This window comes from Micropterus dolomieu, linkage group LG09, assembly GCF_021292245.1.
Source record: "Micropterus dolomieu isolate WLL.071019.BEF.003 ecotype Adirondacks linkage group LG09, ASM2129224v1, whole genome shotgun sequence".
NCBI classification, from domain to species: domain Eukaryota; kingdom Metazoa; phylum Chordata; class Actinopteri; order Centrarchiformes; family Centrarchidae; genus Micropterus; species Micropterus dolomieu.
The window spans coordinates 7,196,059-7,220,410 of record NC_060158.1 but is presented as its reverse complement, the minus strand read 5'-3'; the positions used below and the strand labels follow the sequence as shown (position 1 = coordinate 7,220,410).

General features: G+C 39.6%; 1 protein-coding gene across 3 annotated transcripts; it reads left to right on the top strand.

Annotated features, from left to right (window-relative positions):
* Positions 1–79: 79 nt before the first annotated feature.
* Positions 80–24,352, top strand: LOC123977077 (zinc finger MYM-type protein 4-like). 3 transcript variants are annotated; one of them, XM_046059559.1, is made up of 32 exons: positions 80–244; positions 405–546; positions 649–840; positions 5,250–5,409; positions 6,764–6,828; positions 7,078–7,325; positions 8,053–8,233; positions 8,684–8,887; positions 9,438–9,588; positions 9,898–9,968; positions 10,279–10,371; positions 11,370–11,602; positions 11,756–11,936; positions 12,228–12,422; positions 12,709–12,859; positions 12,993–13,111; positions 13,621–13,767; positions 14,144–14,294; positions 14,420–14,592; positions 14,756–14,891; positions 15,695–15,814; positions 15,956–15,993; positions 16,197–16,314; positions 16,592–16,704; positions 17,449–17,665; positions 18,618–18,871; positions 18,955–19,117; positions 19,648–19,799; positions 20,534–20,648; positions 20,746–20,988; positions 21,417–21,546; positions 23,601–24,352. In XM_046059559.1, the coding sequence occupies exons 1-32, from the start codon at positions 93–95 to the stop codon at positions 23,827–23,829; spliced, it is 5,037 nt and encodes a 1,678-aa protein (XP_045915515.1). In that variant the 5' UTR covers positions 80–92; the 3' UTR covers positions 23,830–24,352. The 3 variants fall into 3 exon arrangements, with proteins under 3 accessions (XP_045915515.1, XP_045915517.1, XP_045915516.1); XM_046059560.1 differs by lacking the exons at positions 80–244; positions 405–546; positions 649–840 and adding an exon at positions 3,418–3,784; XM_046059561.1 differs by lacking the exons at positions 80–244; positions 405–546; positions 5,250–5,409 and having other exon boundaries at positions 688–840.

Sequence of the window (24,352 nt, the reverse complement as noted above, 5' to 3'; positions counted from 1 at the left end):
TGCATTTGTGTATATGAATGTTGCCCAACAAAGCAGGATAAATGAAATTATCCATGTTCTTTATTTATGCTCTTGCGGATCAGGCGATAGAGATGACCTGCTCCCACTGCAAGGTGACCATGTTGAAGGGCCAAACAGCTTACCAGAAGAAAGGATTCACGGACGTCTTCTGCTCCAAAAACTGCTTATTTGAAATGTTTCCCATCAACAAACCAGTGCCCAAGACCTGTCATCACTGTCACAAGTGAGTCGGTGAAAAACATCACTTCACCCTGCAGGACTACACCTCTATTCTTGCACGTAGTAGCCTACGTAGTACTAAAAAACCTTGTTGTAGTAGTTTCCTTTGTGTCAGTTCATTTTGTAACAAACAAGTTTATAATCTCCCCTCCTCATTCTGGCAGGGCGATATCGCAGCCTCTGGACCTCATCATGGCTGCAGTGGACGTTAAGGGCACTATGAAGGACTTCTGCAGTGTGACCTGCCTAACCTCTTTTAAGTCCCCCCCACAGTCGAGCTGCAGCATGTGCAACAAATCCTGCACTGTAAGCTAACATTTTTCTTCAACTACAAAACATTGTCAGCAAAACCATTCATATTAACTATAAACTGCATCATACTCACTGCTCCTTTTTTCCCCTCCACAGACCACATGTGAGTTGACCCTGAACAAGGCTGTTCACAAGTTTTGCAGCGACTCCTGCTTAGAAAATTTCCGCAGGGACAACGTGGGCGTCTGTGAGAACTGCAGCTCCTCCTGCTACAAACCGCTCATGCTGATGCTGGAGGAAGAGACCAAAACGATCTGCAAGGAAGAATGTCTGGAGGAGTTCAAAGAGGTGCAGAAATATTAACATGATGGTCACTTAATGCGACATTATGTAAGAAATGGTTCTATGTGCGGGTTGGCGTGTTATTTGGAGTGTAATTCACTGCCATCGGAAATAAGGACAGCTGTTCATGTGCATTCGTTATGATTACAGTACGATCAAAAACTAGTAAGTTGACAACTTTGCTAACAATCAAACATCAAGCAAGTGTGACAACATATGACAATATTTATTTCTAGTTTCATGTATGTGAACAGAAAGAAGGCCAGCTCAGCGACTGTCTTGCAGCCTTTTAGTTCATTAAGCTCTCACCAATGTCTGGGAGCTTCTTGCTTGGTCACTCTCTTTTTCTCTTCTTTGTTTTCTTCGTCAATGTCTTCTTCAGTCTCTTCACCTCTGTTAACATTATGTCCATAGAGGCTGCTGAGACGGGTTATGTTGCCCGGCTGCAGCGCCGCTCTCCACCTGCAGCAGCACAATGTTACTTGAAAAATGGGTGGCAAGCTGGCACACACATCTACACAGTAACGGATGCAAGAGCAGTTTCAGTTACGTTACCAGTGTCCGAGTGTGTTATCTAGTAAGTAACATCAACTCGAGATTTACAGCTAGCGGTTAAACTTCTGTCTGTGAAACCTCTGACTGATTTTGCTCGTGTTGATAACTTTGCTCAGACAGCTAAACATCAAGCAAGCGCAACAACACAAGACACAGCAAACAGCTAATACGTTTGCTGACTAGTCCAACAGCAAGATGGCCAGCGTGACATCTGTCCTGCATCCTTTCAGCTCTTTTAGCTCACGCCATAGAGTTAAAGTCAGTCTGATATTTACTCGTTTGGTCTTTTCCTTGCTTCCTCTTTGGTCTTGTCACATCCTCTGCAATGACCTCCATACTGTGAATACCAAGCTAGCTTCTTCCAAAAAACGTACATTGTTCATTATATACTTTTTGCTTCTTCTAATAGCTTGTTTGCTGAAGAGTCGTGTTGGTGTACACCGTTGTTGCTATAAATGTCCTGCCCATGACTCCAATGTTACATAACACAATAGCTGGCACTCCGAGCCCAGAGTGGTAATGACAGAGACTCCATCCAACTTTATTACAAGTCATTGTACCTTTTTGGTTTTGAAGGCGGTATTTTAAGATAAAAATACTACATTTTCTTGCTTTAAATTGACAAAGACAGAAAACACAACTTGGATATGATGATATATCCACACTGAAACACTATTTACAAAGTACTGGTCCAAAATCATCATAGTTGCCAAGCCCAGACCAAATCATAGTTTACTGATTAAGGACAACATTGAGAAAGGTGAGGCTCACTGGTATAATGAACAGAGCCTGTCAAAATAATAATAAGAGGAAAACTGGTAACTGGTAGATTAAACAATATATACTATATTATTATAATATGAAGAAGAAGAAGAACAACAACAATAACACACCAGGAATGAGGTTAGATATTCATAAATAATAAAGCTGGGGTCATCTGGGTTTTGTTCTCAGACAACCAAAAGTGGGTCAATGTAGTTTTTAGCTCCGTTAAACAGAGGGGTCACTGAGGCAGGATTTAACAGAGCATTTGTTAGGGACTATTTTCAGCCAAAGATTAATGCACATTTTGGGTTCATTAGTGAGTATTAATCAAGGGCACTGCGGTCAGGCCAGCTGCTGTTCAGAATCTGGTGCACATCTGTTTGTGCAGTTATGATACAGGCACTGAAAGCAGCCGAAAAGCCCAAATATGAGTTATTCATAAGAAATAGCTTTAAAAAAATAACAAACAAACAAGTTATAATTTTTGGAAAACGTAGATGCAACCCTTCAAGCTCTAATGATACATAACAAAGTAGAAAATGTGAAGTTATTCCACTATGATTTTTAAAGATAATTCAGATAAAATCACCTCCACTGACATTTCTGTCAATCTGTACTCTATTTCCCTGAGAGGTTTGCTCAAACTTCCAATTAATTCCTACTGAGAAGGTCATTAATAAACCCGTCAAGGATTTTTTTTTTTTATAGGAGAGAAAACATTTTTTAAATTTTATTATTTTGGTGCATAACAATAAACATAGTTGATAAAAACATATAAATGAAAGATAAAGAGAGAGCAAGTACTGCAGGGAAAGAATCATAAACCATATGAAAAGAATAATAAAGGCATATAAACATATTTGTGTAAATTAATTTTGGTCATCAGTGGTCTCCTGAGCAGGGATAGTACTGTACTATCTTCACATTGTATGTATATTGTCCATTGTAAGGCTCAAACTCAGATCATGTGACGCTCTGACTTAACTATCAAACAGTTGGACTTTTAAGCAGCTCTACAGGTACATTGTTTTTTAAATCGAGTGTTTTTGGCAACATATTGTCACATTATCAACTACATATGTCAAATTTTGAACATTGCTATTAGTCCTTTTTGGCTGCCCGCAGCACCTGTACCGTAATTACAGGAGCAGAGGAGCAACAGATTCTAAAAGTCAGCTCTGTTAACTGCAGTACGTGGCTGTACTAAATACACAGTGAAGCGGTGTATTCATAGTTTTTTATAGCGGAGAATTGGCGTTTTTATTCTCTCTTTTCTTTTCTGCAAGCTCGGTGTCGGAACATGAAGTGCTTTGTACCCGGTTGTGGAAATGTCCGCACGTCAAGATTATCTACCCCACAAAAATTTCACGTTTTCCCCTCCGATCCGGCGCTGTGCTGCAAGTGGCTGGAGGCCATCAAGAACCCTTGTTTCGATCCAAAAGTTACAACCGTGCTCATGACCAGGGTTCACGGTCTTCGTGTGTGCAGCGACCACTTCAGACATAAGGACTACGTAGGAGGGAAAAGGCACTATTACGCAGGGTTAAAGCGAGGTACTGTCCCGTCACTGCTGCCCTGGACAGAGCCAGAAGCAGAAACTGAACCGACAACATCCATGCCTCAGCAACAGGTAACGGAAAGCCGGCAGCAGTGCCTCTGAGCAGCTGGCTAATTTAAATATGTCGGATATTAACGTTTTGCGCCGCTGCGTAAATGTTACCATTACATTTCACAACAGTAACACTGGTGGGTATTTAAATTGTTTGTTTTTTTCACGTGAAAATCGAGTTCCTGGACTACATATAATAAAACAAATCTTTCTGTGACTTAAATGCAGTGCATATAAGTCAGTGTTAATGTATTAGTTTCGTTTGACTGGACCTTCTTGGTTTTATGCTGCCACAGATCAGCATGCAGGAAGGTAATGTTTTCATTTCAGGTCAATGCCACGGAAAGTCTTTGATGAGCATGCGCAGTGGCTTCTGTCTGTCAGAAATATCCCCTTAGATGAGGGGAAAAAATGTCTGGAGCTCCTCAAAATAAACTACACTGGCTGCAGTCAGTGCAATGAAGGGACATGTCATCCAGTGCAGCCTGGTGGCTGATGTTTTTATTATTTTTAAACAAAAATAGAGGTCTGTCGGACGGGGGAATAAGTTATATAAGGCTTTGCCTACACAAGTGTTGCTTGTTGCACGATACAGATTGTTTTTGGTCCTTCAGTGGGATTTGCTGACAGGAACAGAACTATATATGAAATCACCAGCCTTAATCTTATTACATGTCATTTAGGGCTGATGAATATTGAAAATGGCAAAATACCCAAGTGCAATGTCCAAAACATTTTCTTTTTTTTAAAATACAGCATTGTAATGCTACAGAGATGCCCGGGCCTACAAATCATATTCTCCAGACATAAGGAAACATCCATGTTTTGTACAGACCCCAGGAAAAACACACACCTTGTATACGTGGGATAAGTGGGTATGGATGAAGGATGGATGGACCCTTCCCATTAGCATTGACTGATGTCGCAATATCTATCAATAATATATTTTTTGCATTTTATTCAACCCTAAATCAAACTTAAAAGGGGTGGGATGGAGCCAATCCCAGCTGACATTGGGCGAGAGGCGGGGTACTCCCTGGACAGGTCGCCAGTCCATCATAGGGCCATCATAGTGTTTCAGGTGGTTTTATCATAGCAGTCCAACACCGCCCAAATTAAATTTACATTTGAGAAGATGTAATCAGAAAATACTTGACATTTTTTACCTGATAAATGATTGAGATTATTACTATTTTGATAAGTTTAATAAAATTGTTTACAAACTGTAGGATGTGCTTAAAAAATAAGCAGAACACCACCAGCAGCTGTACATTTAAAATTGGCAGCTACTTTGAAATGAGATAAACTTTACTAACATGCGCATAATAGACAAATGTGGAAACTTAAACTCCATATTTGATAATTGAACCACTCAATTCTCAACCATGGGCGTTAATCTGCCACTGTAATGACCTCCAGCCGCTTGTGAAGCCCCCCCCCCCACATGTTGGATTCTGCTAAATGAGATACTTACTCTGTCTTACAGAAAATCCAGACGCCCCACCAGTGCACCATGTGTCAAACTTCTCGACCGATGTCGGAAATGGTTCATCATAAAAGTGATGAGAACACAGTGGAGCTTTTCTGCACTCGTACCTGTGTGACGTCTTACACATTACGGCCCGCAATCGTATACAAACTTCAAGGTACGGGGCAATAAGTTTGTCAAGATGGCTTTTTTTTTTTTTTTTGGTTGATGTCTCTCTCTCTTCCTCCTCTGTATTCAGACGGGAAATAACACTTCATTAAAAACACACAGGGCTGTGTTGTTGTGGGTGGGTTGCTGCAAGTACCACTGAGACACTAAAATATGATCCAGAAAGTTCAGACTGAGTAACACATCTGTGAATTTTAATGCTTATCAGACAGCAGTTAATAATGTTATAAAAATGATTTTAAAGTTTCCTTAAAGCTCTAATGGTGTGAAGGCTTTTAGGCCATTTTTGGAAAATGTTCAGTTGTGAGGACTTGTAGATTTATCCAAATGTAGAGGGGATGCTGAATTGTTGGGCAGATTCAGTTCTGGGAAACATTGGATTATGTTTGCATTCTTTATGTGACTATCTACTATCTCAGCTGTATATGTCTTTTCCGTGTTTTACATGAGAAGAATCTCTGTGTTGCTGGACCATTCAGGAACTTGGCAGGATGTACTTTGGTTTGCTTCTTTATGTCACAGAGGGGGATGGAGCGGACTCTGTTGAAGTGGAAGGGTGTGTTTGAATAAAGGTTTTGATTTGTGTGTAGGTTCTAAGATCTATTTTGATTTTTGTCTCTTGACTAAAAGGTAAACAAATACAGTTTATATTACAGACTAATACACATGTATTTCACACGGCTTGTAGTGGCTGAATCCAAATGGAAGATGTTCTGTAGCGTCTTGACCAACACTTGAAGCTGAAGATGAAATTAAAGTTTATCGTGGCATCTCTAACATCTGCTGCTGATAGAGAATTAAGGTTATACCTACTGCCTCTTATGCTGCCTGCACCACATTTAACAGTGTATCCCCACCCTATCTACCAGCAGCCATTCCTCACACCACCTGACATGCCTTAAAATAGATATTCTGCAGTTTGACACAGATTGCAACCGTTTTATTCGACCCAGCTCGTTCAGTGTGACATGACATAGAGATTATCACACAGCTTGTTTGATTTCTCTGTCCTTGCTCAAGAGGTCGGAAGTCCCACATTAGGTTCAAAAAAGTTAAAACTGCTGGACTCACTGATTAAAATTTGTACAAATGTATAAATTCACTGTGTTGTAGGGATGATTAATCGGGAATATGCATGTTGTTTTGTGATTGGACTGCAGCAATGCAGGGGAAATGTTTCCTTTGCAAATACTGTACATTAAGAATTACAATGTCCTTGTATCTGCTTACAACTACGTAATGGTGTATTATAAACTATTTAATAAATGTTTATGTTTGTACATGTTAATGTGTTTAACAGTTTGCAGTGAACCTAATCACATGTTGGTGATTTCTCCCTTCAGGAAAGAAAGGCTCAGATGGGTTGAAGAAGAAGAAATACAAGCAATCAAATGCGACATTGATTATTGTAAGTATCTTTCATACATTAAATAAAATTCAGAGCGCGACAGTAACAATACACCTAAATAAATAAGTAGCTAGATAATGATACAGATGCCATTGCTATCATGTTTTGTTAAAGCTTTCATTCTGAGGCACAGCAGGAAGGCACCAAGAAACAACACTTGGTCTGATTTGATCCTTGCTAAACAGGGTTACATGTGAGTCCAGCAACAACTTCTAATCACTGTACCATTACTGTGCATTCATCCCACAGAAGGATGCAAAGACCACTTCAGACTCCGCTGTAAATGAAAATGACGCATCTGCCGCTGATTCGGACACACCAACTCTGATCATTACAGACTCGTGCGTTCTCTGTTGCCACTGTGGAAAGAAACTGCCGAAAGGACAGACTCTTTACCAGCCGCAGAACTCCCCGGAGGTTTTTTGCTCATCCTCTTGCCTCTCTGAAAGGCATCCCAGCATCAAAGTAGCCACCAAGAACTGCTACAACTGCTTTCAGTAAGTCCATCATATTTTCTATCAAATGTCGTCTGGATGTCACCTCTCTTCCTTTTGTTGCAGGATTATTTGTGTTTGTGCATTTGTATGAAAGACACAGAGAGCGAGAGAGATTTGAGTCAAGAGTGACTCAATCCAAAATTTAGATAATTATGTTCCAATTATTAGCAAAGTTATAATAAATAATTTTGACTGTCAGTTAATTGTTTAACGTTCCTGTGTTCCAGCTACTCGTGAGAGTTTGCTGCTTGTCTTTGTCTTGTGTGATCATGAACTGAAAATCTTTAGGGTTTGGTGTGCTGATTGGATAAAACAAGCAATTTGATGACCTCACCTTGAGCTTAAAGAAATTGTGATCGCCATTTTTCACTATTTCCTGAACAATTAATAGAGAAAGTGATCATAACAGATAATTGTTTGCAGCCCTAAAATTTTGTGATGCTGTTAAACACCAGCAAAAATACAGTGACTATTTTCTCACTCCAAAACAAGAATTATTGTAGATTTCTGAGACATTTAGTTTCCTGCAGGTCAAGTAATGCAAATGCTACATTAAATTCAGGAGATTTGAAGGACTGCTGCCAAAGATCTTCATCCATTCTTTGAAAAACCGAGGTCTCTATGTTGCAACAAAGACCTTTGCTGCGTTGCAACAAAGGTTGGAGGACCTGTACAGCTGACAAAATTTTTCATATCGGCGAATATCCTCTTGCTCTTTTTCCTTCAGGGTGATAATGCGGCCTCACAACATAATCCTCGCACCGGTTGATGATTCGGGAACTATGAAGGAATTATGCAGCAACACCTGCCTCTCTTCTGTCAACTCCAAGAGGAAAATTACTGCCCCAAAACCCCCACCTCTAACAGGACCTCGGTCAGAGTGCAGGATGTGCGCCAAATTCTGCTTGGTAAGGAAACAAATAAATCAACTCTTGACTTTTAGTTAGATCTGTTTTGATATATTACAATTGGGATTATGCAGTTCTTTGATGATGCAATGTGATATGATATTTAAAGGACAAGTCTGGCTGCTTTTGTTGTTGAACAGTGAAACAATTGTTTGTACAGTCAGTTATAGATCTTTAGAGCAATGTCCCTGCATGAAAATGATCTAGTAAGCAAATGTCACTGATGAGTTTTAAAGGTGAGGTCGAAAGCACAGAGGAAAAAGCTATATCATGCTATACTTGTAAGTAGGCTCAATTAATTTCGTTTTCATTGGATAATTTGAATAAAAATATCACTAGCTTTATCCTTTTAAAATAATCACCACAAATGTGAAAAGAACATATATTTAATTCTCTATTTATAATAATTAACCTGTAGTTAACAAACACATGCTCATTTCTCATCCACAGTGCAAATTCAAGCTGAACCTGGATGGCTTAATGTACAGAATATGCAGCGACGCCTGCTTCATCAACTACCACAAAGTCAACAACTTGCCCCTGTTTGCTTGTGACGTCTGCAGCTCCGTCTGCCACGACAAACGGTTCATGCTGAAGATGGATGACGCCAGTAAAACCATCTGCAGTGCAGAATGTCTGGTCAAGTTCAAAGAGGTGAAGAAACCAAATGTCAAAATCATTTAAAGTCACTCATTTGACAAGGAGAGTTTCACATTAGCACATTATTACACAGTGCTGCAGACCATGCGTACTACTAAGCTATAAATTCAATTCCAATATAAAACTTATTTCGTTATATCCTGCACAATTTTGTTGTTTTGCAGTTTTGTAATGATGGCAGATGGCACATTAGGATGAGGAATATGACAAATATTGCTCGGGGGGAGAAGAATTGGTAAATAAATAAATGTATGCCAGGACCAACAATATTATTTACTGGTATATTCATTTATATTTTGACTAGTGGTATAATCTTTTACTACATTTTTAGAGGTTATTTTAGTTTACAGAAAAAATACTTTATGAATTAAGAAGCATTTTAATATTTGATAAAACACATTTGAAGCTTAAACAGCTAACTAACAATTAAATCATTTATTTTCTTAGAGATTTAGCCAAACGCTCATATCACAGTTATTTGAACCTGCAAATCGTTTTTCGTGCCTCACATCGTTTCTCTGCTGTTTGTTTTATAACTCTGCAGAAAATTGAGACACCTCAGCTGTGCCCAATGTGCCAGACGTCCCATCAGATGTCAGACATGGTTGAAAATGAAAACGACGAGGGCAGTTTGGACTTCTTCTGTAGCAACAGATGTATGGTGGTACACAAGGCTCAATCGTTAACCGTTTCAGGTACTGCAGTCTTCTTTTTTCATTAAAAAAGGATCTCTTCCCTTCTACTTTCTCTCTCCTCTGCCTTTATTTACATTGCCTAGGTACTTTGCACTGAGTTATACAATTCAGTTTGAACAAAGAATAGGTCACATTTGGCTGCCTCATTTACTCAAACAACAAAGTTCACTGAATATAATCACTTCATTGAGTTAGAGCATCTACTCTACCCTTGAGAATGTGTTTCTAGTGTTTCCAGGCACATCTCTCTATGTAGACCATCATTGTGTTTTAAATCCATTACCATTTGACACATTTCCATCATCATAGGAAGGAACTGCCCATCATCCAAAGAAAATGATGTTAAAGAAGTGAAGCCACCACTACCAAATTTGGACTTTGTGAGTATTGTAATACATTCAATGGATTCAAGGCATGCCTTTAAACCACATTTCCTTGTTTGAGCAGCCACAGCATTTATTTGTTGTGATAGGTGTGATGCACAATATAGCAATAACAATAATAAGTAATAATACTAGAAAGTTGGACTAACTAATAGTATTTCTTCTCTTGGTGAGTTGCAGTGTGTACACGTAAGACAGTAGATTTGCTAAATTGAACTCCAGTTAGAATCGTCACAATTCTCCACACAGACTTCTCTGTTGTATATGTTACACAACTGATCAGTATCTCTCTGCACTCCTCATCAAGATAAAAGAAGAGCCCATTGATGAGGAGTACAATCAGAATCTGTCATCCTCCATATCCACAGAAAACATCAAGGACGAGCCTAATAGGGTGAAGGTAGGAGACAAGCCAGCAGAGCATGTATTTCATGTATACGTCGTTAAAGTTAAAAGTTGAGCATTGAAAATAATACCTACGTAAAAGTATGTATGTATAATGAACAAAATTAACTTGAAGTATCAAAAGTAAAGTGCACATAATGCCAAATGGCTCTTTGATGGTCGTTTAGGTTGATCAACACTATCTTGTTGCTGCTGTTTACGTTCTCACTGACGCAGATTTAAAAAATTATTTCCTGGGTGTATATGTGTGCATGTATATTTCTATACAAACAACTGGTCCTATATTGCTTTATTTTTGTTACTGTCTACTAATATAATTGTAACTATCTGTTAAGTTCTGTGTGTGCAGCATAAAGATACAAAAAATATTAATTTGTCATATAATGATAAATAAATTGCCTACAGATGGAGATAACGGCAAAAGAATTTATGTCTGTAATTGAATCTCTAAAACTTTGCTTTACATTGCGGGAAAAATATTTCATTTAAGTCAGCTTTTTTAGAAATGTACGGTATGTCTGCATCTTGAAAGAAGTAAGAATAACTGCTTAAGGTACTAGAGTTATGAAATAGTTATGAAAAAGAGTTTAAAAAATAAACAAGATGATTTGCATTGAACGTCTTAAAATATTAATACACTGGTCGGTCAGATACTTTAACTTTTTACTTGAGTCTAAAATTACTTTATAAGGAAGAGTTTTTTTTTTTTCCACTGAACAATAGAACATGTTTTAAAAGCTTAACATTTGTTTGTTCATCTTAAAATTGTACAAAATAACAACAGTGGTCAAATAAATGTAATGGATCAAAAATACAACATATCCCCTGGAAATATAGTGGAGTATAAATAGACAGGTGAATAAAATACAAATACTTAAGGAAAGGTTCCTTTTTTTTACCTTAAGTACAATACTTAAAAGCACTTTGTTGCATTCCACAATTAGAAATCTATGTAAATGTCACTGCATTATCTTACTCTTTTGTTTATGACAGGAGGAATTGAAGATTGGTTCAGTCTTTTCCTTGAAGGGAGACACACTCTCCCACTCGCCCACTCTCACCCACATGGATTTGCCTGCGTCTTGCTCCAGCTGCAAAAAGGTCCTGATGGACGGAGAGACAGTTTATCAGAGGAAGCTCCATGCAGATATCTTCTGCTCCACCCCATGCCTTTTGAAATTTTACCAAATTAAACAAGTTAGGAAGACCTGCCACTTCTGCCTTCAGTGAGTCATACAGTAGTTTATTTTCACCATTTCTTCTTCTCATCTCACTTACTTTCAAATGCTCTTCAGCTAAAGCCATCTCAGCTGTTTCTACACATTTTAGCACAGAGATTGTGTATTTCAAACTGATCTCATCTTTCCTCGTTCTCTCAGGGCAATAACAAAGAATGAGGACGTCCTTCCGGCCCCGGTGGATACTGACGGCACAATGAAGGATTTCTGCAGCCAGACCTGCCTGTCCTCCTTCAACTACAAGAGAATCATGTCCACCAAAATTCCCATCGCACCAGTCGCGTCACAGTCACAATGCAGCATGTGCAGCAGATATTGCATTGTAAGAGATGAGGGAACAGATTCCAAAAGCTCAGATTATAAGTTATATTTCTGAATTGTAATAATGAAGATCACTGCCTGCTATAAGAATGATCTTATAAACTGTGTGTTTTAAAATAACTACAACCACATTCTGATTATGAGTCTACATTTTTCATCAATTACTTTTTAAAGATAAATAAAATCTTCGTCTCCCTTATAAACAATTCAACTCACTACCTCTTTTTTTCTAGGTTCCTGTAAATTGGAATGAATTTGAATTATGTTTGACACACTGTTTATCCTCCTGCAGAGCAAACATGAAATCATACAGCAAGACGTCGTCCATAAGATCTGCAGTGATCCCTGTTTTCTCCGCTTCTGCAACATGAACAACCTGTCCGTCTGTGAGAACTGTCGCTCCAGCAGCAACAGACCCCTCAGTCTCAAGATGGAAGATGGCAGAAAGAAACTCTGCAATGCAGAGTGTCTGGCTCAGTTCAAGCGGGTAACAAAAACATTTTGTCAGATGTCAAAGATGATCGAGAAAGAGCTGTACATTTTGGCCATTTTTCTAAAGCTATGGATCCACTTTTAAAGGCTTGTAGCGGAGTGTAGATTTTTTTTATTTGCTTTTAAAAGGGAATGAAACAGTTATTTAAGTAGAAGGTTGTGGGGGAAAAAAAACACTAGTCTATGCTAAGCAAAATAAAGATACCGTGAGGATATAACAAAAAGAAACCAAATAAAAAGGGAAAAACATTTATGTGTTTATGTGCTATTTTTGTTTTCAGAAAATCACAACACCACAGCCGTGTGCCATGTGCTGCACTTCCCATTTAATGTCCGACATGGTTGAAAACAAAAACGGTGACGGCACAGTGGAGCTCTTCTGTTCGAGCAGTTGTGTTATGGCATCCAAGATCCAGGCTGTCAGTGCATCAGGTATTGGACCGTAACAAGACGGCTGCTCTGTCTTTGTCCTTCCTTCTCTTGCTCTTTCTGTCTACAAAAACATTCAAGCTCTTAGTAAATCTGTCATAATTGTTTCTATCATAAAACCTCATTTTCTCCACAGGTATTCCATTGAATTGTGACAACAACTGTGGTAAGACTACATTACCAGCCTGCCACCTCGCCATGTCAGATGCGTCCATCAGAAACTTTTGCACTCTCACCTGTGCCATGGCGTTTAAGGTAATAAACCTCTATATAAAAAGACAAGAATTATATCACAATCCCACTTTGATATCTGATCTAAACAAAACTGTTGTTAATACACTCCCCTAGTTAATAGGCAACTAAATACATACAAACTAAATTTAAATATTGACCAAATATAATAGGATTACTAAATCTATAATCACCTGCAGTGCTAATTTTAAATAAGAAACAGACGTTTCAAAAACTTCTTAAAGATATCTACTAAACCAAAACAACTTTATGTACAACAACACCGTAATGAACAGTGTTTCTTTCTAAGGTGTAAAGACAACTCACTAAGCTCATCAGTAAGCTTCAAGTCCTCTACTAGGTGGGAATCAAACAAACAACCTGTAAATCCACCTGGATCTTTTCTTATCCGACATAAACAGTACAATTTCTGCAATTACTTTAAAATTCCCATACAACAGTTAAATGACTTGGGTGTTTTAGCCTCTCATCTCTCACCCTCTCACTCTCTCTCTCTCTTTTTTGTGCCACAGGAGTCCCAGAAAGACATGAAGTCTGCCACTAGCCCAACAGGAGCCCCCGACCAAACCCAGTGTGATTTCCTCAAACCACCAGGGAAACTGCCGTGCGCTCAGTGTCGACGCATCATAAAAGCTGCGCCCCAAGTCGTACAGAAAAAGGTGGGGTCTGTTTTTAAAACTAGAATTGGCAACTCAAGCAAAAAGCTATCAGGATGTGATGATATAACATTCAAAGAAGCAGGTCTGTCAACTAGCTGGGAAGGTCTGTGTCGTCCCCCTCTTCTTCAGCCACTTTTCCTGATGTACCCTTGAGTGAATCTTGTAAATCCCAGCTGATCTAATTGTTTGTCATATTATGTCCGTTGATATTCAGTTTTATTTTGACAGTGTTGACCTACCAGCTGTAAACCTCACGCTTAAACGGTAATATACACGAAGACATTTGTGTGAATGTGTTTGTAAAAATACACTGTGTGTGTGTGTGTGTGTGTGTGTGTGTGTGTGTGTGTGTGTGTGTGTGTTTGTGCGCGCGCAGGGCAAAATGAATTTTGTGTGTAGCCTGGCCTGTTCTCAAGAGTTTAAGAGGATCAACAACATCATGGGCAAGTGTGAATATTGTAAGAATGAAAGGATCATCACAGACGCCAAGAGGGTCGACGGCAAAGACTGCTACTTCTGCAGTGACGGTAAGAGGACACGTGTATAATGTAGGATAGTGTATCCTAGTTTGTGTTGTGCACTTTTGATCAGTTACTGTAAATATTTGGAGAAAAAGAGTCAATCCTTGAGCCTCTCCTCTTTCTCCTCCCAGGCTGTAAGATGCTCTTTCAACATGATCTGGAAAAGCAGTGGGGGGAACACTGTAGCTCGTGTGCCTACTGCCTCTCCATCTCTCAGACGGTGGTGACGGCACAGTTTAAAGGCACTAAAGAGGAGTTCTGCTCTGAAGAGTGTAGCTCAAATTACCAAATGCTCTTCTGCCATGTAAGTAAGAGGTAGAAGTTCACCCACTGCACGAATTACCTGTCCATTGTAGAGTTTGTCTTTTTTGGACTATATATTATCCTTAACTCCATATTATAATCTGAAACTGATGATAACGAAGGGCTCTGTACTGACTACACATTTACTCTCTGCTTTCTCTCAGATTGCCAAGTGTGACACCTGTGGTCACGAAGGGAAACTGAGGCAGAGTCTTCCCATGCTGGGAGAGGTCAAACACTTCTGTGACCTGAAATGTCTCCTACATTTCTGCAACAAAAAGGTCCAGATGGTCAACGCTGGTATGTGTCGTTGTTGCCATTTGATGTTTTATTTGCCTGTTTCATTGCGTACAACCTTGTTTAAGTTTGAGCTGGAGTTTTGACACTTATTGGATTTCAGCCTTGTTGGGACCTTAATGCATCCTGGAAGCACCTGGGACCAGAAATAGTTGTAATTCTGATGTGCTGCATCATTTTAAACCCATGTAGCAAGCTAAGCATGTTGTTAACTTATCCAGCACTTTCCTGTGGGAGCAATGCGTAACAGTGCAGTTAGTATGTCTAGTAAAGACCTGCTGTACAGAGAAATTCACTGCTCACGGAAGCGACTAACATATGTACTGTACATTTACATGTAACATTCCTAAACCTGCCGTGACGAACTTTGTCTCCCCCGTCTGGCACTGAGAGTAATAAATTCTGTCAATACAGATACATTTTCACAGTTCCTAGACAATAATCTCTTGTTTAGGTAGAGTAAATAGAACGACTATAGCCTAAAACGTTTTACGTATACCAACCTGTCCAAGAGCAGAAACACTACATCCATGTCTGCCCTCAGTCTCTTAGTTCTCCTGCAAGGAAAAGTTATACCAGTGTTTGTTTGTTTTTTGTCCTCTTCATTGATTGCATTTTTTTTTTTTTTTTTTTACTATAATCCTTCCTCTGAGTGCAGTTCCTGTTTTTATTATCTGGAGCATCAGAAACTCTTGGACCCTTCTTTTTCTGCCATAGGTCCGTCTTCCTGAAGACCCCTCTAGTTTGACTTTTGTTTTTACGTACTATATGAAATGTTATGAGATCAATCTGTTTCCTGCCAACAGTCTCTTCACCTCCTGGATCTGCAGGCGCAACAGAGTCTTCCCCGGTCATCGCTAACGTTATCTCACTTGCTGGTGCTTTGGCCAGGCAGCCCAGTGCCTCTGCCAGCTCTGCACTGCATGGTACACACAGACACAGACATTATGGATGCACATCCTGTAGAATAGCTATTAACTGTGAGAAATGAAGATGCTTCATATACTTTGGTTCAGTTGCCGTGAATATTTGTGTTCTTCTGACTCAAACTGACCATTTCTTCACAGTTTCTCTCCCAGACATTCAAACAAAGGTTGTTGGACATGTAAGCACTACCCTTTGTTTTTATCAGAATTATTTCAAAAACTAACTCTTGTTTTTTGACCACATATTTTAGATAGCCAAGATATAACCTTAACCACAACAACCAGGCTGTTAACATCTCTCTCTATATAGTAAATGCAGATTATTTCTGATGTTTGAATTATTGTTGTTGAACAACAAACAAACAAAATACTTTTCTTTTAGGCCAGTATTCAAACAGTGCCCAAGGAACTGAAGAACAAGTCCATGCTTTGCACACCGCTGGTTCACAACAAAGGAGTCTCCTGTACAACACAGACTGTCGACACAGAAGCACAGACAGGTAAAATTTACTCCCAGGATTTTTAAATGCTCACCGAATTAACTTTTTATTTTTTATGATGCACTTACAAAAGAATGTTGAGGTTCACACCTGTGTTTGGTTTTGATTTTTCCAAATGTCAGCCAATACGCTAAAACTGTGTATGAGACAATTTCCACATTAGGCTAAAACATGTCTTTGCTCAGGGTTAATATGTAAATACGAAGGTGTACAAACATAGCCTCTTTTCAGAATTAAGAGTTTTGATGTTTCTTTTTACTTCTTCTGTTGTGTGCAGACAACTTTGAACCCACAGTCATAGTCCTGCCTGTACCGGTGCCGATGTATGTCCCTTTGCCTATGAACATGTACAGCCAGTACACACCAAAGCCAGTGGGCCTGCCCTTACCGGTATGTGAAACACCTCAAGCCTTGTTTTACTTTAATAACATACAGATATCAAAAATCAAGGCTTTACAATGCAAGAAAAGTCATTCTTTAAATTTTCTGGTTTTGTTAAATGTTGCTTTAGTTAAAATGTTCGTAACCTGTTTCTGTTTTCGTGTTGTTCTCATCTAACAGAAAAGAGCCTCACTATTTCCTGTACTTAACATATTCTGAACAAACTATGATAATTTCTGGAAAACACTTTCACAGACTTACAGCATGTGCCATCTTGTTTTTCATTTGATTTTGTCGGATTACTTGCAGTGGTTAGGTCTAATTTAATTCACACTGATTAATTTTGTCTCTGTTACACACCAAAATCAGGTGACATTAAAACACCACTGCAAAAATACAAATATCTTTTATCTTTCCTTGTCCCCAGTTTGAGATTTTAAATTATGGCATTTAAAAGTTTGTTTGAAAAATTCTCCTCAAACTGGGTTTTAAAGGGGTTAGATTTGGGCTCATAGGTGTCCTTCTGACCGAGCCGTTGAAGACGCACACCGTGCGACACCAACATTCTCGGTCTGAGTTCAGCCACGAACCTGAGCCACAAGTTGTTCCCGCTCACCTTTTGGATATTTTCTGTACTGTCAAAGTAAATGCTAAATGTCCTAATAATAATTACGTGTTGTGAAGCAGCACAGCCTGCAGGTGTCACTATCAGATCTTACAGACCCCGTCTTCCCAAAACTGTCCCTGCTGCAGCTTCCTGTGCCCATTTTTCTCCCCGTGACGCCAGACAACGCTGACCCAACTGTGAAATCCATGAAGGAGAGCATCCAGCCTGACCCTATCAAGGGAGAGCTCAACTTAAAGTCTGAGAAGAAGAAAACGCAAGATAAGAGGAACGAGAGCGAAGACAGGCAAAAGGAGAGAGTGCTGACAAAAGAGGGACAAAGACAGGAAATTCGCACTCCAAAGGGTAAGACATCTGATGAACATGAAGTGCTGATACTGTTAAGATGGCACTTGAGGGAGGAAGGAAAAAGCTGGAAACTGTTCCAGCTCTTTAGTTACTCCTTATGGTTGTCTCTCAAGAGTTCAGGCTGATGTAAAGTTTTAGGGTTGCCATGTTGCAAGCCTCTGCACAAATGTGCATTTTATTAATAAAACATGCAGACTGTGAAAAGCCTTTTGAAGTTCTTGTTGCATTGCTGTGCTCTGTACAGACAGATAAAGCACAAGTAGCAGGTTTTCTAAAGTATTCCTCTTAAACAATCGTTATTTTGTCACTGAGCACAACAGGTACATACTTTCGCAAACATTTCCTCAAAGTACAGGATTAGCCAAAAATCACACTTTTTATTTTATGTATTTGGAAGGGATTAAATGGGTGGCATGGTGGTGCAATGGTTAGCACTGTCGCCTCACAGCAAGAAGGTCGCGGATTCAAACCCCAGTTTCTGTGTGGAGTTTGCATGTTCTCCCCGTGTCTGCGTGGGTTCTCTCAGAGGTTGTTATCACACAGGAGAAACAGATACAAGGTTTTGCTCGTGTCCTTGATGCCTGCTGTAACTCACAGTAGACACACATGCGAGTCCTAGAAATATGTTGATACTATCCTGATGACTGAAATTATTGTATTTTCTCATCTGTTTTTTGTTTTAATGAGGTTTAGTTCTTTGTTTTCCTTTTTTCTTCTTCTCTCAGTGAATATTGTTTCTGTGTTAGCTTGCGTAACATTACTGTGCTGACATGTTGGCGAGGATTTCCTTGAAAATTAGATTAACCAGGTTAAATAAAGGAAAACGAAAGGGTTGTATTCGTATTAGCCCCCCTTTCTGTTTGGATCTTTGCTTGATTGGAAGCTTCCAATCAAGACAGACTCTCCATTCTGGTTCATCCTCAACTTATATCATCATCATTATTTTCAGAGCACACCATTAACTATAGTGACCTTGATAAAGATCGTGAGGCCACTCTGAACAGCCGGGAAGACTCGCACAACCATGAAAAACCACCTCCCGTTTTAGAAGTGGGAATGCCCGTTGAGCCTCAGCCTGAGATCCTACCTCCTGCTCCTCCTCTTGCTCTGGAGATGAGAGAGGAACCCCAGAGCCCACCTAACCCTGCACCGGCACCTCCTCTAGTACAACAACCTGTGGGGAAAGTCCACAACAAGAGAAGGGTAACAATCCACCTGAGAAATGAATTTAGAAGCTGTGGTATCATCCTACTGTGGTGTAATCTTGTTTCCCCTCTCTATCCAAGCTGCAACAGTTTACCAAGGCGGCTAAAAAGAAGACATCTCAAAGAGGCTTTTCCAAGACCGTGTCCAGGAAGCACCACAAACTGAATAGCCAAAGTGGAATTGACGCCTGGAAGAGATGGGTACAATGGAGGAAATCACAAACCAACCTGGACCTTGTTTCCTGTATGTTTTTCTTCTCTTTTTTTATTTTTTTTTATTTTTTACAATTCGATTTTAAGTAATCTTATGTTTAGAAAACTTAACAAAAGCACGTTTAAACAGATGTTTACATTTGTTGTTTTGGAAAGGTCCTTTTGGTATTTAAAAGATAAAACTAATTGCAATGACAGAACGTAATGGATGCTGTATGGTTTCAGTTTCAGCCTGATTGAGCCACTGCTGATAATATATATATATTTGTATTTCATAAATGTACATCTGTATTTCAAAATCTTCATCTAATAACCTGCTCAGCTGCAGTACAACAATCAACACCAATCATCTTGTTGTTGACATTAAATCCAAGCTGACTTTATACCATTTAAATGAATAATGAGCTCTGGTAGCCGAATTATACTTTATACTGCATTTATATGCATATAACCACAGCGTCCCTAGTTTTAGCTGTTGTTACCATGTTGTTGTGCGAACAAATACAACATGGCTGACCCATCCTCCGACACGTCCTCCTGACTCTTTGCTTCTGTTATTAGCACATGCCGTGACATTAAAGGACGATGTTCTTCACTGCTCTGCTGCCGAGCTGAGCAGCGGCCTTTGTTGTTTCATCACTGAGGTGAAACAACCCGATGGAGAGCCGTACTCCCCTGACGGCCTGTTCTACCTCTGTCTCGGTATACAAAAGGCAAGACGAGTTACTCTGCACACACACAGCACAATGTCTCCAAATCACCAGACTTTCATAAATGTGAAGTGTGCGGACATGTTTGTACCGTGGACTAGCTGGTAAAACACAACCTGTACATAACTAGACTTATCCTGTTTAAGAAAACTGAGACACAGTGGGTTACCCAGATTTAAGAAGATCTGATAACTAATTAGGTCTTTTTGCAGTGTGGTCTTGCTCCTGATTCTAACTTTTGTAAATGATCTACATTATTCATGTATCTTTTGCATTACTCTATTTTACAACATTAAAGTTTTTCTGATTCTGAACATTATGCTGGAGATTCGTAGTCCACGAGTGCCTTAACTCCCAATACAACGGCACTCTGAAAAGTTTTATAAACATTCCTCACATCAGCTTGTTTCTTTAATCTACCAGCACTATCTCTGGGCGTATGCAGAATATTCTTTTGATTTCATGTGATTATTGTGCTGATTCTATGAACACTGGCACACGATAATTTTCCAAAATCCAATTCACTGTATTGTCACTTGCTGCTTGCTGAACAAGGGCGTGATTTGAGTCACACCCTATATTGTACTGCTTCTGCAGCACCAGCGCCCTCTGCTGGAAGCATCCATGCACACTTATTGCCATGCAATCTGCAGAGCATACAGCTTCAGAAATCATTTGGACAACCGTGTAGATCATCCCACAGTTCAGGTTTTGTCTGACTTGTTGTTTCTCTTTAGTACCTGTTTGGGAACAGTCGTATGGAGAACATATTCAGTGATCAGATGTACAACAAGTTTTCCACTGAGTTCACCAAGATCCTGAAAGGTTTCAAACCCTCAATCGCAGCCAGCGGTGAGTCGTTGTCTTATTTTTTTTATTTATTTTTTTTTCCCTGACTGATCAACTTGGATTAACCATATTTGTAACCGGCCCCTCTCCCTCTCTGCAGGTTACATCCATTCCCATGTGGAGGAGGAGTTCCTGTGGGACTGTAAACAGTTGGGGGCGTACTCACCCATTGTCCTCCTCAACAGTCTGCTCTTTTTCTGCTGCAAGTACTTTGGCTTCACCACGGTGGAGCAGCACCGCCAGCTGTCCTTCGCCCACATCGTGAACTGCAACAAAACCAACGAGAATAACACCAAGACCACTTTCCTGCGCTTCTGCCGATCAATATCAATAAACGAGTCAGGTACAATCAAGGCTCAGGGTCAAAATCAAGTACCTGATTTTATTAAAACAATATTGATTTAGGATTCAAAAGTACTTTAAACTTCTTCTCACATTGGACTTTTGAGCTGCTGCAACAAGCGAATATCCCCAGTGTGGTATCGATAAAATTCACCTTCTCTTAGTACAGTTTGATTATTTCAGTGAGGTTTTGCGCAGTTGTTGTAAATGTAAGTCCGATGTTTTGTTTAAAAGAAGTTGGCATGTACAAAAATAAGTTAAGATTAAAATAATTGACCTCATCATAGATTTTGTCCTTTTTCCACAGCATCTTAAGTTATAAAAGCTGGAATGTGTAAAAACGCTGTCGCATGCACGTTTGTGGTGTTATGTCACTCACAGCAGGAGTGTGTGTGTGTGTGTGTGTGTGTGTGTGTGTGTATTCGTTAGATGCAGACGGCGTCCCAGCTAAGAAGCGTAAGAAACGTGAGAGTAAAGAGGAAGTGCTGGAGATGACGGAGAACACGGAGAACTTTCTCCGCTGTCCAGTCAGACTCTACGAGTTCTACCTCTCCAAGTGGTGAGTGTCTCTCTCTCTCTGTATCTTAAATTTTATTTATTTTAGTTGACCATTTTATCTACTGTATTTCTGTTTCTTCTTCTCCTCCCTGTTGATGTGATGTTGTGATTTTACATGTTTAAACGTGCGGTAACTGAGTTTTTGGGCACTTGGTGCTCAGTGATGGCTTGAAACACAAAACTTACTTACACCCAGCAGACAGAGAGCAATGTCATGATTCATTTAAAGTTTTGTTTATGGCAGCCTGAAAGTCCAAAATTCACAAGAATTATATACAAAGAATGAACAGTAAGTCATATTTGCAGTGTACAGGTGTGTCTTAAAAGTTGTGTAGGAAAACTAAAAGACCTTACAAGTTAGGCAGAAGTTGCTCCAGGATTAAACCTAATGGTGCTTTCAGACCAAAAGCGAAGCAAACGTTCGGGGAGGTGAGTTTACATACAAAGTCAATGCAAAGAAGCGTATAGCCGCGATTTCCTGTCGGACAACGCGAAGCGACGCAAAGGAACTCAAGCGAGAAAGTCACATGACGCTGAGTCAACGGCTTCAGAGCGTTGTGTGGAGAGGGCCAGGCAGAGCGGGAGATTTAAAATCTTCTGGCTGGCGGAGAGCTGCTAAACTTGGGGGAGAGGAACAGGGAGTAGCGCTCCAGCTTTTCGACAAATAAACACCCGTAGTCGGACTGGATTCTGCTCTAACAACTACGCCGTTTGCTCGCGAGAGGAGCTCGGAGTAAACTGCTTTTATTAGCTTTTTACTTGAGTTTTTGGGATTACAACGTTGATTTATCTTCACTCGAGCTTCTCAACAGCAAGATTTCGTGCACATCCGGTTCCAGTGTTGTTAGCGTCGTTAGCGAGTAGAGCTGTTGACTAAGCTACCTTACAACTGTATGTGAGTAACATAGTAGTAAATGGTAAAATAAAACGTTTAACCCACCTTTTATACACTTAACAGGTACCATTAAAGAGCTGTTTTTTGTCTCCTCCATCATGGAAATACTAGCTGCTAAATGCTCCTCTGTGTTCACCAGCAGGTTGAGATTTTTCACTGAAATACAGCTGCCTTCTGTAAACAGTAGCTGTGTTTCCATCAAAAAACTGTGCATTCACCTCTTAAAGGTCCTTTTAGATACTTCGCTCTGCACACTGATCAAACGGGGTTATCACCGCATATTTTTGCTGAGTCTCAATGAATGCTACTTCTACTGAGTGTAACAAAATATTAACGACTCTAAACGTTCATAAAATAAATACTTCGAATCATTTATCACGAACCCCACAAAGGATATTATCTTGGCAGGCATGCAAAACACCTGATATTCCCGTAACGTGTGGAGACATGGCTGGTAGCAACTTGCCGCTTGAAACACATTTCTGAAGACCTCTCTCCATTTTTCTCAAATCAGTTCCCATCAGGTTTTGTTTATGGTTTGGAACCCACGTCTTGTTTATTACAGCCATGTGTAACGTCAACGTAACGACGCTTGCTGTAGCCTGGTTTATTCGCTCCAAACCAGCTGACGCACATATTTTGCAATTACTTGTTTTGTTTTTTGTGACATTTCAAAAGTACGTTTAAAATTCGCATGACAATTAGATGGAAACATGGCTAGCCTGACTGACAATAAGCTAAAAAGCTCTGTAGTGCTGAGGGGAATTGCAAAGTAGGATGATAATACTTTGTTAGATCATCATATTTTCTGGTTAACAATGTAATCTTTAGTTTTGAAGCCATTTGCTAAACAAGTCCAAGTAAACAATCTTATGGATCTAGGAGTAGACATTATCAGTCTCAAGGTATGTACACAGAATTAAATACCACAGAGTACATCCAGGAAGACAAGCCAGCCCACATTAGGGAAACCTAACAATGCACGATAGTTTAAATTACTCATTAACATGTTGTATATTATCACTCAGCATTAACAAGTTGATGCTGTGGATCTGTCTGATTTTACTGAACATCAGTTTACAGGAGCTTCTGATTTTTGCCTTCTGTCAGTCTAAACTTGTTGACCATCTATATTTTCTGCTGTGTCTCCTTCCCGCCAGCTCAGAGTCGGTGAAGCAGCGCACAGACTTGTTCTACCTTCAGCCAGATCCTGGTTGTATTCCCAGCAGCCGTCTGTGGTTCTCCTCCACCCCTCTGGACAACAGCACCATGGAAGCCATGCTTGTACGAATCCTCGCCACCCGAGAGCTGCAGGGGGGAGGTGGAAGAGGTGTGGACCAGCAGGCGCCGGATGATGCGCTGTTTATATCTGAGGAGGATTCAAAATGATGGCTGGCAGTTTTGTTGTTTTTGTTGAACTGTGTTTAAATCTGGTTTATCATGTTGCATTAAAAAATTTATAAATTGTTCAGAGAAATACATTCCATCAAACAGAAATATAGAAATTAAGTCCCTCAAACTCACGTAAAATGAATTGATCTACAAATAAGACTCAGTTCATCTGCATGTTTTGATGAAATCATGCAAGGTTAAATGTTTTGTTAAATACTGAACGCTCACATCCATGTTCTGTGATTGCTTTAATCTCTTACATTAAATAAACAGCCTTTATTTACTTACATTACACCCATCTTATTAAGAAAATGAAGTAGCATAACACTACAGATAAGTCTAAAATATTTCTGTGAAATCATCCCTTGATGTCTCATCAACTTTAACAGATGAAGAAAAAAGTTAACTGCTCATATAAACGGTTTGTCAAGTCTTTGGTTTGTTGAATGTTGATGCTTTCAGTTCTGACCTGAGATTTAGTTATTTTTTATTTTTGATAAATAAAAATACTGAAAAGTAA